At 49.7% G+C, this 15,139-nt stretch overlaps 1 protein-coding gene across 3 annotated transcripts; it reads left to right on the top strand.

Moving 5' to 3' along the window:
- The first annotated feature begins 357 nt into the window (after positions 1 to 357).
- Positions 358 to 14,472, top strand: irf5 (interferon regulatory factor 5). 3 transcript variants are annotated; one of them, XR_008833025.1, is made up of 10 exons: positions 358 to 780; positions 2,233 to 2,430; positions 4,975 to 5,161; positions 5,467 to 5,492; positions 5,573 to 5,600; positions 6,979 to 7,233; positions 9,145 to 9,534; positions 9,600 to 9,718; positions 12,926 to 13,078; positions 13,847 to 13,936. XR_008833025.1 is itself a non-coding variant. In XM_056424856.1 (9 exons), the coding sequence occupies exons 1-9, from the start codon at positions 700 to 702 to the stop codon at positions 12,962 to 12,964; spliced, it is 1,323 nt and encodes a 440-aa protein (XP_056280831.1). In that variant the 5' UTR covers positions 358 to 699; the 3' UTR covers positions 12,965 to 13,933. The 3 variants fall into 3 exon arrangements, 2 of the variants coding, with proteins under 2 accessions (XP_056280831.1, XP_056280830.1); XM_056424856.1 differs by having other exon boundaries at positions 12,926 to 13,933; XM_056424855.1 differs by lacking the exon at positions 12,926 to 13,078 and having other exon boundaries at positions 362 to 780; positions 13,847 to 14,472.
- The last annotated feature ends 667 nt before the right edge of the window (positions 14,473 to 15,139 follow it).

The raw sequence follows: 15,139 nt of genomic DNA, 5'->3' as shown, positions 1-15,139 counted from the left end.
TAATATATCTATATAATATAAGTATATAATATAACTATCTGTAGGTGTGAATATAATGTAACTATATAATATAACTATATAATATATCTATATAATATAACTATATAATATATCTATATAATATAACTATATAATATAACTATCTGTAGGTGTGAATATAACTATATAATATATATATAATATAACTATATAATATAACTATATCATAGATCTATATAATATAACTAGATAATATAACTATCTGTAGATGTGAATATAATATAACTATATAATATATCTATATAATATAACTATCTGTAGGTGTGAATATAATATAAATATATAATCTAACTTTATAATACCTCTATCTGTAGGTGTGTGTTTTTAGTAGTAGTAGTAAACGGTAGTATTCCTTATTACATCTCATATGTTTATGTATAATCTTTCATCCTTTACGTCACTTCCGGGAGGGACCGCTGGCGCGTTGAGCTGCCGCTACTCTCCGGTTGTCTGAACTGTTTGTGTTGTACGGCGACCTTGAGTGCCTTGAAAGGGGCCTTATAAAATAAATGTATTATTATTATTATTATTCCGTATCATTGAAAGAGTTTTACAGTGTTCCTTTATTCCAGAGGGATGAAGCTTTTATTGTGTCTCTCTAACCGGAAGTAGTATTACTCATTGTGTCTGGTGATTCCGAGCGCGAGACTTTTTTGTGTGATGAGCTTTAGTTGGTTCCTGATTAAAGACCTGGAGGCGCACCGGGACCAGGACCGAGACCAGGACCGGGACCGAGACCAGGTGAGTCCATCGTTCCAATCGCAAAACACAGGGGCGCGCGCCTTCTCCTCTCCATAAAGCTGTTAGATGTCGTCATAAAACATTGAACGTTGAGAAGTTTTCAGTGACACGTGACCGGAGTTCTGACCTCGTGACTCCGCGACTTCCCAAACTGATCACAGTAATGGCGGGTTACTTCCTGTTGTTGTTTGTCTCTTCACAGCTGATCCCAGATCAGTAACACACACAACACCTGGGAAGCAGCTTTTAGACACCAAAGGGGATATATATAAATACACACACACACACAGGCACGTGCACAGGTAGAGCCCTCGTGGTGCTCAAGCTCCTCCCCTTTGCCCTGGATGAGTAAAGTGCCCTTTTTGCTGGAGACACATTTTTTTTATTCATCCGTATTTAAGAATAAAAGTTACTCTCTCTGTCATCAAGTCCCCCAAAATGTGTTTTAATCTCCGACGGGGCATTTATTTGAGTTATTGTGAGAATTTCGCCCCGACATGCTCCGCGCCGCTCACGACCCCCCCCCCCGCGCCCCTCCCTCCTCGCCCCCCCCCCTCCTCCTCCACTTCCTCCTCCGCGCAGGTCTCCTCGCGCCACCGAACGGCTCTGCTCCTCCTTCTCCTCTGACCCGCAGCATCAGACCAACAGGTCATGACGTGTTCGTCCCCTGACGTTGTTTGTGATAAACCAACCACAACATTAGCGCTGCTGAAAACATGACGTCACAACTGGTCCGACGGTTCCTAAACAATAAACAAACAAAAACTCCGTGATTTCAAAGCCTCGTCCAGCTGTTTACTGACGTTAGTTATGTTTAGAGAATAGAGAGAGGGAGAGAGAGAGTTCTTATTCCGTTCTATTTAACGGGCTAGTCTAGGATTTGCGTGGCCAGACTGAAAAACAAATCATAGGCCTCTCTTGTTCAGAGGGCCGGGCCAAATGTGGAGGCGGCTGTATCCGGCCCGCGGGCCTTAGTTTGAGGACCACTGCTCTTGGCTGTTGATGTCTATCAATATCGCTCATTTTGAAAATGACGTAAGAGGGCAATACGGGTATCAGACCAGGAGGAGGGCGATACGTGGCTGGCATGACGCCCCATTAGCCAATCAGAACGCTTGTACTGTTGCTATATAATAATTCATCTTTATTCATAAAGAACATGTAAGCTAGCGGTCTGATGCTGCCAGAGGAGACCAGGTTGAGGATGTATTGCATCATCAGTGTATTGATGCTAATGCTTCAACTCTGCCACCATTTTTTTTGGCATTGGGGGCCCTTTTTTTTGGTTTGAGCACCTGCCCCCCAAAATGTCTGAGCACGTGCCTGTGTATATACATATATGTATATACATATGTATAATATACATATGTATATACATATGTATAATATACATATGTACATATATATACGGACACAGGTTGTAAGATGCACTCCTACCTGTCGTTCCCACAGGGTTGGGCTCCCAGTGCTCCCAGCATGAGCGTGCAGCCCCGGAGGATCCGACTGAAGCCCTGGTTGTTGGCGCAGGTGAACAGCGGCAGGTATCCTGGTCTGCAGTGGCTCAGCTCCGAACACCGACTCTTCCAGATCCCCTGGAAACATGCGACCCGCCACACGCCAGCGTCAGAAGAGGAGAACACCATCTTCAAGGTATTAGTATTAATACAGTATACTAAACATACTGAACTATCACTTTATTAAGAAACTAAACACTGAACTATCACTTTATTAATAAACTAACACTGAACTATCACTTTATTAATAAACTAACACTGAACTATCACTTTATTAATAAACTAAACACTGAACTATCACTTTATTAACACAGTAAACTAAACATACTGAACTTTATGTTTATTATTACTAATATTGGTACAGTAACATAAAACTGTAAACTAAACATAATATTAATGTCTGCTCAGCTTCATGTTGGTCTACATATGTAGACTTGTATCAGAGGAAATCTACTTTACTATAAATATTATATTGGTTAGTTTATTCAACTCATCAGCGAGGGCGGGCTTTGGCTCTTCAGTGTGAGTTTCCTAGAACATGAAATGTACTGATTGGCTCACTGAACTTTACTACTGATGTCACTTCCTCCTCCACTGGTAACTACAAATTTCACTTCCTCCTTCACTGGTAACTATTGATGTCACTTCCTCCTTCACTTGTAACTCCTGATGTCACTTCCTCCTTCATTGGTAACTACTGATGTCACTTCCTCCTTTACCAATGTCACTTCCTCCTTTACTGGTAACTACTGATGTCACTTCCTCCTTCATTGGTAACTACTGATGTCACTTCCTACTTTACTGGTAACTACTGATGTCACTTCCTCCTTTACTGATGCCACTTCCTCCTTCACTTGCAACTACTGATGTCACTTCCTCCTTTACTGATGTCACTTCCTCCTTCACTGATAACTACTGATGTCACTTCCTCCTTCATTTGTAACTACTGATGTCACTTCTTACTTTACTGGTAACTACTGATGTCACTTCCTCCTTTACTGATGTCACTTCCTCCTTCACTGGTAACTACTGATGTCACTTCTTCCTTTACTGATGTCACTTCCTCCTTCACTTGCAACTACTGATGTCACTTCCTCCTTCATTGGTAACTACTGATGTCACTTCCTCCTTTACCAATGTCACTTCCTCCTTCACTGGTAACTACTGATGTCACTTCCTCCTTCATTGGTAACTACTGATGTCACTTCCTACTTTACTGGTAACTACTGATGTCACTTCCTCCTTCACTGGTAACTACTGATGTCACTTCCTCCTTTACCGATGTCACTTCCTCCTTCACTGGTAACTACTGATGTAACTTCCTCCTTTACTGATGTCACTTCCTCCTTCACTGGTAACTATTGATGTCACTTCCTCCTTCACTTGCAACTACTGATGTCACTTCCTCCTTCATTGGTAACTACTGATGTCACTTCCATCCATCCATCCATTCTCATCCGCTTATTCCGGGGTCGGGTCTTGGGGGCAGCAGACCCAGCAGGTTGACCCAGACTTCCCTCTCGCCCGCGACACTTTCCAGCTCATTGTGGGGGATCCCGAGGCGTTCCCAGGCCAGCCGGGAGATGTAATCTCTCCAGCGTGTCCTGGGTCTTCCCCTGGGTCTCCTCCCAGTAGGACGTGCCTGGAAAACCTCTAACGGGAGGCGTCCAGGAGGCGTCGGAATCAGATGCCCGAACCACCTCAGCTGACTCCTTTCGATGCGAAGGAGTAGCGGCTCGACTCCAAGCTCCCTCCTGATGTCCGAGCTCCTTACCCTATCTCTAAGGCTGAGCCCGGCCACCCTACGGAGGAAACTCATTTCGGCCGCTTGTATTCGCGACCTCGTTCTTTCGGTCACTACCCAAAGTTCGTGACCATAGGTGAGGATTGGAACGTAGACCGACCAGTAGATTGAGAGCTTCGCCTTTCGGCTCAGCTCTCTCTTCACCAGACGGACCGGTACAGCGCTTGTTTTACTGCTGCAGCTGCACCGATCCGCCTGTCGATCTCCCGCTCCATCTTACCCTCACTCGTGAACAAGACCCCGAGATACTTGAACTCCTTCGCTTGGGGCGCTCTGTCCCCACCTGGAGGGAGCAATCCACCGGTTTCCGGCAGAGCACCATGGCCTCAGATTTGGCAGTGCTGACTCTCATCCCTGCCGCTTCACACTCGGCAGCAAAATGTCACTTCCTCCTTTACCAATGTCACTTCCTCCTTTACTGGTAACTACTGATGTCACTTCCTCCTTCATTGGTAACTACTGATGTCACTTCCTCCTTTACTGGTAACTGCTGATGTCACTTCCTCCTTCATTGGTAACTACTGATGTCACTTTCTACTTTACTGGTAACTACTGATGTCACTTCCTCCTTTACTGATGTCACTTCCTCCTTCACTTGCAACTACTGATGTCACTTCCTCCTTTACCAATGTCACTTCCTCCTTCACTGGTAACTACTGATGTCACTTCCTCCTTTACTGATGTCACTTCCTCCTTCACTGGTAACTACTGATGTCACTTCCTCCTTTACTGGTAACTACTGATGTCACTTCCTCCTTCACTGGGAACTACTGATGTCACTTCCACCTTCACTGGGAACTGCTTCTGCTTTTATTGATCCTCTCTGCTGTTGTTTCCATCCCTTGTGCTCTGTGAACCCTGCTCTATGTCTTGCAGGCGTGGGCTCTGGAGACAGGTAAATACCAGGAAGGTGTGGATGAACCTGAACCGGCCAAGTGGAAAGCGAACCTTCGCTGCGCTCTGAACAAAAGCAGAGAGTTTCAGCTGAAATACGACGGCACGAAGGAAACGCCGCTTCAACCGTACAAAATCTACGAAGTCTGTGAGCAGAGCAGGAGCGCAGGTGAGGAGTTGACCTCCTCTTCATCAGACACTGAGGGCGTGGAGGGTGAGGGCTCCTCCGAGCTGTTTATCGTGTTGGATCCAGCTCGGTCTCATCAGACGGCCGCTGGTTCGATCCCCGGCTGCTCTGTTGGTGCCCTCAGACATGTTCTCCAGAAGCTCCTCTGATTGGCTCAGAGACACGGCGGTCATTTCCTCTCACGGCTCCAAACACGACTTTTAAAGTGGCACGTTTATTTTCATAGTGGGTGAATGTTGTCTTTAAAAGTTTAGATCTTCATCTCTGTGATCGGCTTCCTTCCTCAGATGGTGCTGAAGATGATGATGACGAGGTGAGGAAGACTCCATGTAACAAATACAAACACTCCCCACTCTGAGTCCCTGCCTGATGACCACTGTGTTTGATTCCCAGATGCCCAATCTGATGGAGCTCACGATCCGTAAGTACCACGCCCACCTGGGAGGAGCCGGAGGGCCCGCCTCCTGGTTCCCCTGGTTCCTTTGGTTCCTATGATTCCTCTGGTTCCTCTGATTCCCCTGGTTCCTCTGGTTCCCCTGGTTCCTTTGATTCCTCTGATTCCCCTGGTTCCTTTGATTCCTCTGGTTCCTTTGATTCCTCTGGTTCCTCTGATTCCTCTGGTTCCTTTGATTCCTCTGATTCCCCTGGTTCCTTTGATTCCTCTGGTTTCCCTGATTCCTCTGGTTCCTTTGATTCCTCTGGTTCCCCTGGTTCCTCTGATTCCTCTGGTTCCTTTGGTTCCCCTGGTTCCTCTGATTCCCCTGGTTCCTTTGATTTCCCTGATTCCTCTGGTTCCTTTGATTCCTCTGATTCCCCTGGTTCCTCTGGTTTCCCTGGTTCCTCTGGTTCCTCTCATTCCCCTGGTTTCCCTGATTCCTCTGGTTCCCCTGGTTCCTCTGGTTCTTCTGATCATTGAACAGGAGCGATTGACTCTAGACCCGATGTAGTCCTGAACTCCTGACTGCTGAGTCGTCTCTGCTGTGGGAGGAGTCGGGGGAATTGCTCGGATGCTTCTTCTTTTGGTTTCCGGCGCCTCTTTGGGAACTTGTGTCGGTCCTGGTGAACGGAGCCGTCTGCTGTCGTTGTCACATTTAGGCTTAAAAAATGACCCAGAAGGTCCAATTGACTTGATTTATTTACACACGTGTCCATCTCCACCTGTTCTACAAAAATGACTCAGACCCCTAAGCTCCGCCTATTTAGATTTTCCACCATTTTTAATTTTGTTGAACACAATTGCAAACGAGTCCCCCACAAGGGGTCGATTCCTGCGACCCTCTGGTAACTCATGGAGTTGTCTCGTCCATCACTTGTCAAGAGTGTTTTGCTGTCTTATGATGTTCCGGTGATTTGGACCAATGACCACGTTGCTCCGCTCGGGGTCGTCCTACCGGCGGGCTGCGTTCCCCTCAACAATGGGAAGTGATTCCTGAGGACTCGTCCAGGTGTCTCCGGTCCGTCCTCTTGTCCTCGGGCGGAGTTCAGCCTCTGAACCAACGGGCACGTCAAAGACAGCCGTGCACAAACGGCAACGCCACCGGCCAATGAGAGTCCTTCTGACCGGAGACGCGTCGCCTCCGCCCTCTCCTGCCATGAGTTCATGGAGAAAAGCATGTAACCGCTGCAGAAGAAGATGACGTCGTGAAGAGAGTCCATCTTAAAACATAATACTTCATGTCACTTCGGTTTCCATGTCTTCCTCTCAGTGAAGTCACGTTTCAGGTTTGATGAGCAGATTGAAACATGAAGAGTTCATGAGATGCACCTGATGCTGATGTGATGATGTCATGTCTCCTCAGAGCCCAGGACCAGGGACACGCCCTCCTTCAGCTCCTTGCCCGTGCAGTCAGAGACAGCTTATGATATGATTCCCATGACCTCTGACCTCCGGGTCCCGGGGAGCTTCGTCCATCCTGCCGGACTCCGAGACCTGACTTCTCTGCCCCCCCCGGCAGCGTCTACCCCCCCCGAGCCGGCACTAATGGAGGCCAGCGGCATGGGCGATGTCCACAAGCACCAACCTTGTAAATACGACCTCCTGAGCAGCGTCCCACGTGAGTAACCTCCATACCTGCAAACTTGTCACCTTTCGGTGAAATTCACCGTTTTGAACTCAAAATAGGTCATCCACGTGAATCGTGGAGATCCGAAGAGTTTTTTTTGGGGGGGGGGGTCACCTGGCCCGCTGCCGTTGAGATTGCAGTGAGACGCGGAGAAAAGTGTGAAGTGGTGCTCTTCTTCGCAATAAAACATCTTTGATGGGACGCGTCTCGGCCAATCAGCGTTCAGATGTCGACATCGTTTGGGGGTTCAGGTTAGCTTGAATGTTAGTCCGCTACATCTGCTGCTGTCACGCTGCACGGTGTAGCGATGCTAACAAAGTACCCGTACGTTAAACACGATGTGATTTAGCATGTTTTTAGTATCGATACTTCATTAAGAGAGCGATCAGAGCGCACGCGCTGCTCCGTGTCGAGCTGTCTGCGCACACTGCGCTGCGCAGCTCACAGCGAGAGAAGAGGCGGAGCTTAGAGACCGACTTCGGCTTAAAGAATAAAAAGATGCCAGAAGTGAAATGTTTCAGTCTGTAAAGTTGTGTAACTCTCCAGCTGCTCATCCTGATGAACTGTGGATCATCTGGTCAGAGACTAACGGCCTCATAGTGTATTATCAATGCTATGATGGCTCCATGTAGTTTCATTCATATCTGGCTGTATTAATACTAATATTACTGACATTTGTTAAGTGTTGAAAAAGTTGGTAAAAAGTGAACCATACAGATGTTTTATTTATTACTATTATAGATAAATATACCAGTCTCGTATTAATGGTACCATATTGTTTTTATTGTATTGAATTCTGGTATGGGGTATCATGATATTTATGGCAGGTATGTAATATGTATAGAAGTTATAATATGAGTATCGTGACAAACAGGTAGAGACAGAACAGATTCAGGGAGAAGTCCATGAGGACTGTTCAGGCAAAAAAAAGGAAGTTGGTTCATGAATGACTTTAACCATATTATATATAATGACAATGTATATTTGTTATTACCATCATTACAGGGCTGAGTCAGAGCGGAGGACCTTTTGTTCTTAAACTGTTTATTATCACAATTTAGATTTGTGGTCAGAACAATAAAATGACTGTAGTTGTGGTTCTAAAAGCTTTGAGGCTTCAAACAACGTGGATGTGGTGACAAAAAAAAAAAAAGTCACTGTACCCCCCCCCCCCCCCCCCGTTGTCACCTTTTTCACCCCTCATGAGTTTGCAGGTATGAACCTCTGACCCGAGTGGTTTCCTCCATGAAGTCAATCTCAGGATGGCTGCACCGGCCCACTCTCTGGTTCTGTTGACCTCTGACACACGTGGTGTTTAGTTCTCGTTGAGCACAAGACGGGCAGCCGGGGGTCCGTGGAGACGCTCCCCTGGCCTCGCCCGGCGGTCAGGGAACCGGACGGTGAAGCGCGGTGGTTTGGGGAGCTCTGGAACACTGAACCGGTCACTCCTGATCACAGCTGGACCAGAACAAGTCCAGCTTTACTCCGCTGGGATAAACCCGAGTGAGTCGTGAACATTCAAACTGTGGAGCTCGACGAACTCTGATGGAGGACGACCGGACGGCGCCACACCTGCCGCTGGCTGAGGAGCTGCCCGGTGGAACCGGCTCTGTGGCCCTGAGGTCACTGACCTGCCGCTCAGAGGGCGACTCCCTCTGGACGTCAGGCTGGTTCATGTTGACGGAACAGATGAAACTACAAGAGGAGTTCTTCCTCGGCCCAGAATGCATCTGACCAGTAGTTTGCACTGAGAACACGACCTCATTGGCCCAGGTCACAATGCCCTCTGGCCTTGGTCATAGGTATCTGTTGCCCTAGTAACAGGGATATGACCTGTGTGTTACCCGAGTCGCAGATGTAACTACTGTGTTGCCGTAGTAACGGGTTTATCTGTGTCCGTAGTAACAGATCTGGACCTGAAGTTCCAGTACCGGGGCCGGACGACGGGCTCTCTGACCGTCAGCAACCCTCAGGGCTGCCGGCTTTACTACGGACACCTGGAGCCGACCCCGGAGCAGGTGGAGCTGTTTGGACCGGTCGCCCTGCAACAGGTCCTGTTCCCTGGGACGTCGGATGTTCAGAACCAGAAGCAAAGGTTCTACACCGAGGCCCTGCTGGACGTCATGGACCGCGGGCTGATCCTGGAGATCTGGGAGCAAGACATCTATGCGGTCCGCCTCTGTCAGTGCAAAGTGTTCTGGTCCGGACCCGGCGTGCCCGAGCACGGTCCGCCCAACCCCCTGGAGCGAGAGATGAAGATCAAGGTGTTCAGCCTCAACGACTTCCTGCAAGGTACCGGTCCGCGAGGCGCCAGAGGACTCGCTCCTTCACCCTGACATCCGGGCCTCCGTCCACAGGGCTGATCCTGTTCCACAGAGGAGAGACCGGCAGACCGCCTCCCTTCGACATCGCCTTCTGCTTCGGAGAGGACTGGCCGGACCGGAGGCCCCCCGAGAAGAAGCTCATCATCGTCCAGGTCTGACGGCACGCCATCGTCTCCTTCATGGAGGACACGAGTCCACTGGAGAAGTCTCCTTCATGAAGGACACGAGTCCACTGGGGAAGTCTCCTTCATGGAGGACACGAGTCCACTGGAGAAGTCTCCTTCATGGAGGACACGAGTCCACTGGAGAAGTCTCCTTCATGGAGGACACGAGTCCACTGGAGAAGTCTCCTTCATGGAGGACACGAGTCCACTGGAGACGTCTCCTTCATGGAGGACACGAGTCCACTGGAGAAGTCTCCTTCATGGAGGACACGAGTCCACTGGAGACGTCTCCTTCATGGAGGACACGAGTCCACTGGGGACGTCTCCTTCATGGAGGACACGAGTCCACTGGGGACGTCTCCTTCATGAAGGACACGAGTCCACTGGAGACGTCTCCTTCATGAAGGACACGAGTCCACTGGAGAAGTCTCCTTCATGGAGGACACGAGTCCACTGGGGACGTCTCCTTCATGAAGGACACGAGTCCACTGGAGACGTCTCCTTCATGGAGGACACGAGTCCACTGGAGAAGTCTCCTTCATGGAGGACACGAGTCCATTGGGGACGTCTCCTTCATGAAGGACACGAGTCCACTGGAGAAGTCTCCTTCATGGAGGACACGAGTCCACTGGAGACGTCTCCTTCATGAAGGACACGAGTCCACTGGGGAAGTCTCCTTCATGGAGGACACGAGTCCACTGGAGACGTCTCCTTCATGAAGGACATGAGTCCACTGGGGACGTCTCCTTCATGAAGGACACGAGTCCACTGGGGACGTCTCCTTCATGAAGGACACGAGTCCACTGGGGACGTCTCCTTCATGAAGGACACGAGTCCACTGGGGACGTCTCCTTCATGGAGGACACGAGTCCACTGGAGAAGTCTCCTTCATGGAGGACACGAGTCCACTGGAGACATCTCCTTCATGGAGGACACGAGTCCACTGGAGAAGTCTCCTTCATGGAGGACACGAGTCCACTGGAGAAGTCTCCTTCATGGAGGACACGAGTCCACTGGAGAAGTCTCCTTCATGGAGGACACGAGTCCACTGGAGACGTCTCCTTCATGGAGGACACGAGTCCACTGGAGAAGTCTCCTTCATGGAGGACACGAGTCCACTGGAGACATCTCCTTCATGGAGGACACGAGTCCACTGGAGAAGTCTCCTTCATGGAGGACACGAGTCCACTGGAGAAGTCTCCTTCATGGAGGACACGAGTCCATTGGGGACGTCTCCTTCATGAAGGACACGAGTCCACTGGAGAAGTCTCCTTCATGGAGGACACGAGTCCACTGGAGACGTCTCCTTCATGGAGGACACGAGTCCACTGGAGAAGTCTCCTTCATGGAGGACACGAGTCCACTGGAGACATCTCCTTCATGGAGGACACGAGTCCACTGGAGAAGTCTCCTTCATGGAGGACACGAGTCCACTGGAGAAGTCTCCTTCATGGAGGACACGAGTCCACTGGAGACGTCTCCTTCATGGAGGACACGAGTCCACTGGAGACGTCTCCTTCATGGAGGACACGAGTCCACTGGGGACGTCTCCTTCATGGAGGACACGAGTCCACTGGGGACGTCTCCTTCATGAAGGACACGAGTCCACTGGAGACGTCTCCTTCATGAAGGACACGAGTCCACTGGAGAAGTCTCCTTCATGGAGGACACGAGTCCACTGGGGACGTCTCCTTCATGAAGGACACGAGTCCACTGGAGACGTCTCCTTCATGAAGGACACGAGTCCACTTGGGACGTCTCCTTCATGAAGGACACGAGTCCACTTGGGACGTCTCCTTCATGGAGGACACGAGTACACTGGAGACGTCTCCTTCATGAAGGACACGAGTCCACTGGAGACGTCTCCTTCATGGAGGACACGAGTCCACTGGGGACGTCTCCTTCATGGAGGACACGAGTCCACTGGAGAAGTCTCCTTCATGGAGGACACGAGTCCACTGGGGACGTCTCCTTCATGGAGGACACGAGTCCACTGGAGAAGTCTCCTTCATGGAGGACACGAGTCCACTGGGGACGTCTCCTTCATGAAGGACACGAGTCCACTGGGGACGTCTCCTTCATGAAGGACACGAGTCCACTGGAGAAGTCTCCTTCATGGAGGACACGAGTCCACTGGAGAAGTCTCCTTCATGAAGGACACGAGTCCACTGGGGACGTCTCCTTCATGAAGGACACGAGTCCACTGGAGAAGTCTCCTTCATGGAGGACACGAGTCCACTGGAGAAGTCTCCTTCATGGAGGACACGAGTCCACTGGGGACGTCTCCTTCATGAAGGACACGAGTCCACTGGGGACGTCTCCTTCATGAAGGACACGAGTCCACTGGAGACGTCTCCTTCATGGAGGACACGAGTCCACTGGGGACGTCTCCTTCATGAAGGACACGAGTCCACTGGAGACGTCTCCTTCATGAAGGACACGAGTCCACTGGAGATGTCTCCTTCATGGAGGACACGAGTCCACTGGAGAAGTCTCCTTCATGGAGGACACGAGTCCACTGGGGACGTCTCCTTCATGAAGGAGACGTCTCCTCTATATGTTTACATATATATTTGTATATATGTATGTATATATGTATATATATATATTAGGGCTGTCAATCGCTTAAAAAAAATTAACTAATTAATCGCACATTTTGAAATTCATGAATCGCGATTAAAAGTTATTTTTTCTTTTTTTTCTTTTTAAAGACCAAACTTCACACAGAGCTGTGTTTTCAAAGAGGCTCCTACCTATAAAGTGCCAGCGAGGGATTTAATATTGTGGATGATAAATTGTTTCTTCAGTGAAACATCAGATTAGTAAAAAAAAAAAAGTATATTGAGACCCCATTGGTCCTGTCATCTTTACCACTGAACAGCAGAACCAGTGGCCTTGGGAACTGACTGACATTCACATATGTCACGTTAACCCTCTGGAGGCTGGGCTCATGTCTCCATTCTACAAAAACATGTAAATTCACCTTTTAAAGGCGTTTTCATGTGACACATTCCCACGTGTTCTACATCAAACATTCCAGAACAATCTCAGCTCTATAAATGAGGCTCATTGTCCTCGCACCGTGTTCTCTGCTCTCTGACTGACAGGCTGCTAATGAGCCTCACCTGTGAGGTGGGAGGTCCTTTGTGATTTACTGAGTGTTCATTGGTTGTTTTTTCCCCAAAATGTTGACAGACAAACGGATTGACCAATCACGGTGAAGGTTTCGTGTGACGAGTTCTTTCCGCGCCGCGTCCCCCGACACGTCGCCCCTCCGTTCCTCTGTGTATCAGAGGGGGAGACGGGAGGAAGGAGGAGCAGGAGGAAACCCGACTGATTCATCCACGAGTTAAACTGATTTATGATCCTTATTTTCGCGGAGAACTCATGTTTTAAAAACGGAAACAGTGTTAAACCGTACTGCCGCGGTTTGACACTCAGGAGTGAAAAAACTTAAACGAACACCGGAAGTAAACAAAGTTGCGTTAATTGCGTTAAAATATTTTAGTGCGTTAATCGCGGCCAAATTAATCGCATAGATTAACGCGTTAACGCTGACAGCCCTAATATATATATATACATACACTACCATTCAAAAGTTTGGGATCACTTAGAAATGTTTTTATTTTTCAAAGAAAAGCACTGTTTTTTCAATAAAGATAACATTAAATTAATCATAAATACCCTCTCTACATTGTTAATGTGGTAAATTGGTGGAAGTGTCTGGTTTCGAATGAAATATCTCCATTGGTGTATAGAGGCCCTTTTACAGCAACTATCACTCCAGTGTTCTGATGGTACATTGTGTTATCGCCTTAGAAGACTAATAGATGATTAGAAAACCCGTGCAATTATGTTAGCACAGCTGAAAACAGTTATGCTGGTGATATAAGCTATACAACTGGCCTTCCTTTGAGCTTGAAGTTTGTAGAACAAAATTAATATTTCAAATATTAATCATTATTTCTAACCTTGTCAATGTCTTGACTATATTTTATATTCATTTGATAAATAAAAGTGTGATTTTTCATGGAAGACACGAAATTGTCTGGGTGATCCCAAACTTTTGAACGGTAGTGTATATATATATATAAATGTCCCCTCCCCTGTCCCCAGGTGGTCCCCGTCGTGGCCCGGATCCTCACTGAGATGTTCTCCGGGGAGCTCAGCTGCTCCACCGACAGCATCCGGCTGCAGATCTCAAACCCCGACGTCAAGGACCAGACGGTGGAGCAGTTCAAGGAGCTGCAGAGGCTCCTGCAGAGCCAACACATCCAGGGGCCCTGGACCCCCAACGTCCCCTGAACAACACATCCAGGGGCCCTGGAACCCCAACTTCCCCTGGTCAACACATCCAGGGGCCCTGGACCCCCAACATCCCCTGAACAACACATCCAGGGGCCCTGGCTGGACCCCCAACGTCCCCTGGTCAACACATCCATGGGCCCTGGACCCCCAACGTCCCCTGAACAACACATCCAGGGGCCCTGGCTGGACCCCCAATGTCCCCTGGTCAACACATCCAGGGGCCCTGGACCCCCAACGTCCCCTGAACAACACATCCAGGGGCCCTGGACCCCCAACTTCCCCTGGTCAACACATCCAGGGGCCCTGGACCCCCAACATCCCCTGAACAACACATCCAGGGGCCCTGGCTGGACCCCCAACGTCCCCTGGTCAACACATCCATGGGCCCTGGACCCCCAACGTCCCCTGAACAACACATCCAGGGGCCCTGGCTGGACCCCAACGTCCCTGGTCAACACATCCAGGGCATCCAGGGCCCTGGACCCCAACGTCCCTGGTCAACACATCCAGGGCCCTGGCTGACCCCAATGTCCCCTGGTCAACACATCCAGGGCCCTGGACCCCCAACGTCCCCTGAACAACACATCCAGGGGCCCTGGACCCCCAACTTCCCCTGGTCAACACATCCAGGGGCCCTGGACCCCCAACGTCCCCTGGTCAACACATCCAGGGGCCCTGGACCCCCAACGTCCCCTGGTCAACACATCCAGGGGCCCTGGACCCCCAACATCCCCTGGTCAACACATCCAGGGGCCCTGGACCCCCAACGTCCCATGGTCAACACATCCAGGGGCCCTGGACCCCCAACGTCCCGTGGTCAACACATCCAGGGGCCCTGGACCCCCAACGTCCCGTGGTCAACACATCCAGGGGCCCTGGACCCCCAACGTCCCCTGGTCAACACATCCAGGGGCCCTGGACCCCCAACATCCCCTGAACAACACATCCAGGGGCCCTGGACCCCCAACGTCCCCTGGTCAACACATCCAGGGGCCCTGGACCCCCAACGTCCCCAGGTCAACACATCCAGGGGCCCTGGACCCCCAACGTCCCCATGTCAACACATCCAGGGGCCCTGGACCCCCACAAACTACAGAACAA

The sequence above is a fragment of the Pseudoliparis swirei genome, chromosome 10, assembly GCF_029220125.1.
Source record: "Pseudoliparis swirei isolate HS2019 ecotype Mariana Trench chromosome 10, NWPU_hadal_v1, whole genome shotgun sequence".
NCBI lineage: Eukaryota > Metazoa > Chordata > Actinopteri > Perciformes > Liparidae > Pseudoliparis > Pseudoliparis swirei.
This window is presented reverse-complemented; position numbering and strand designations above follow the sequence as displayed.

Excerpts from the sequence above, each read along its gene's own strand:
- irf5 (XM_056424855.1), top strand. The coding sequence starts at position 700 with ATGAGCTTTAGTTGGTTCCTGATTAAAGACCTGGAGGCGCACCGGGAC. Across the intron at positions 781-2,232 it reads AGGACCGGGACCGAGACCAG|GGTTGGGCTCCCAGTGCTCC; the intron begins GTGAGTCCATCG and ends TCGTTCCCACAG. Across the intron at positions 2,431-4,974 it reads AGGAGAACACCATCTTCAAG|GCGTGGGCTCTGGAGACAGG; the intron begins GTATTAGTATTA and ends TATGTCTTGCAG.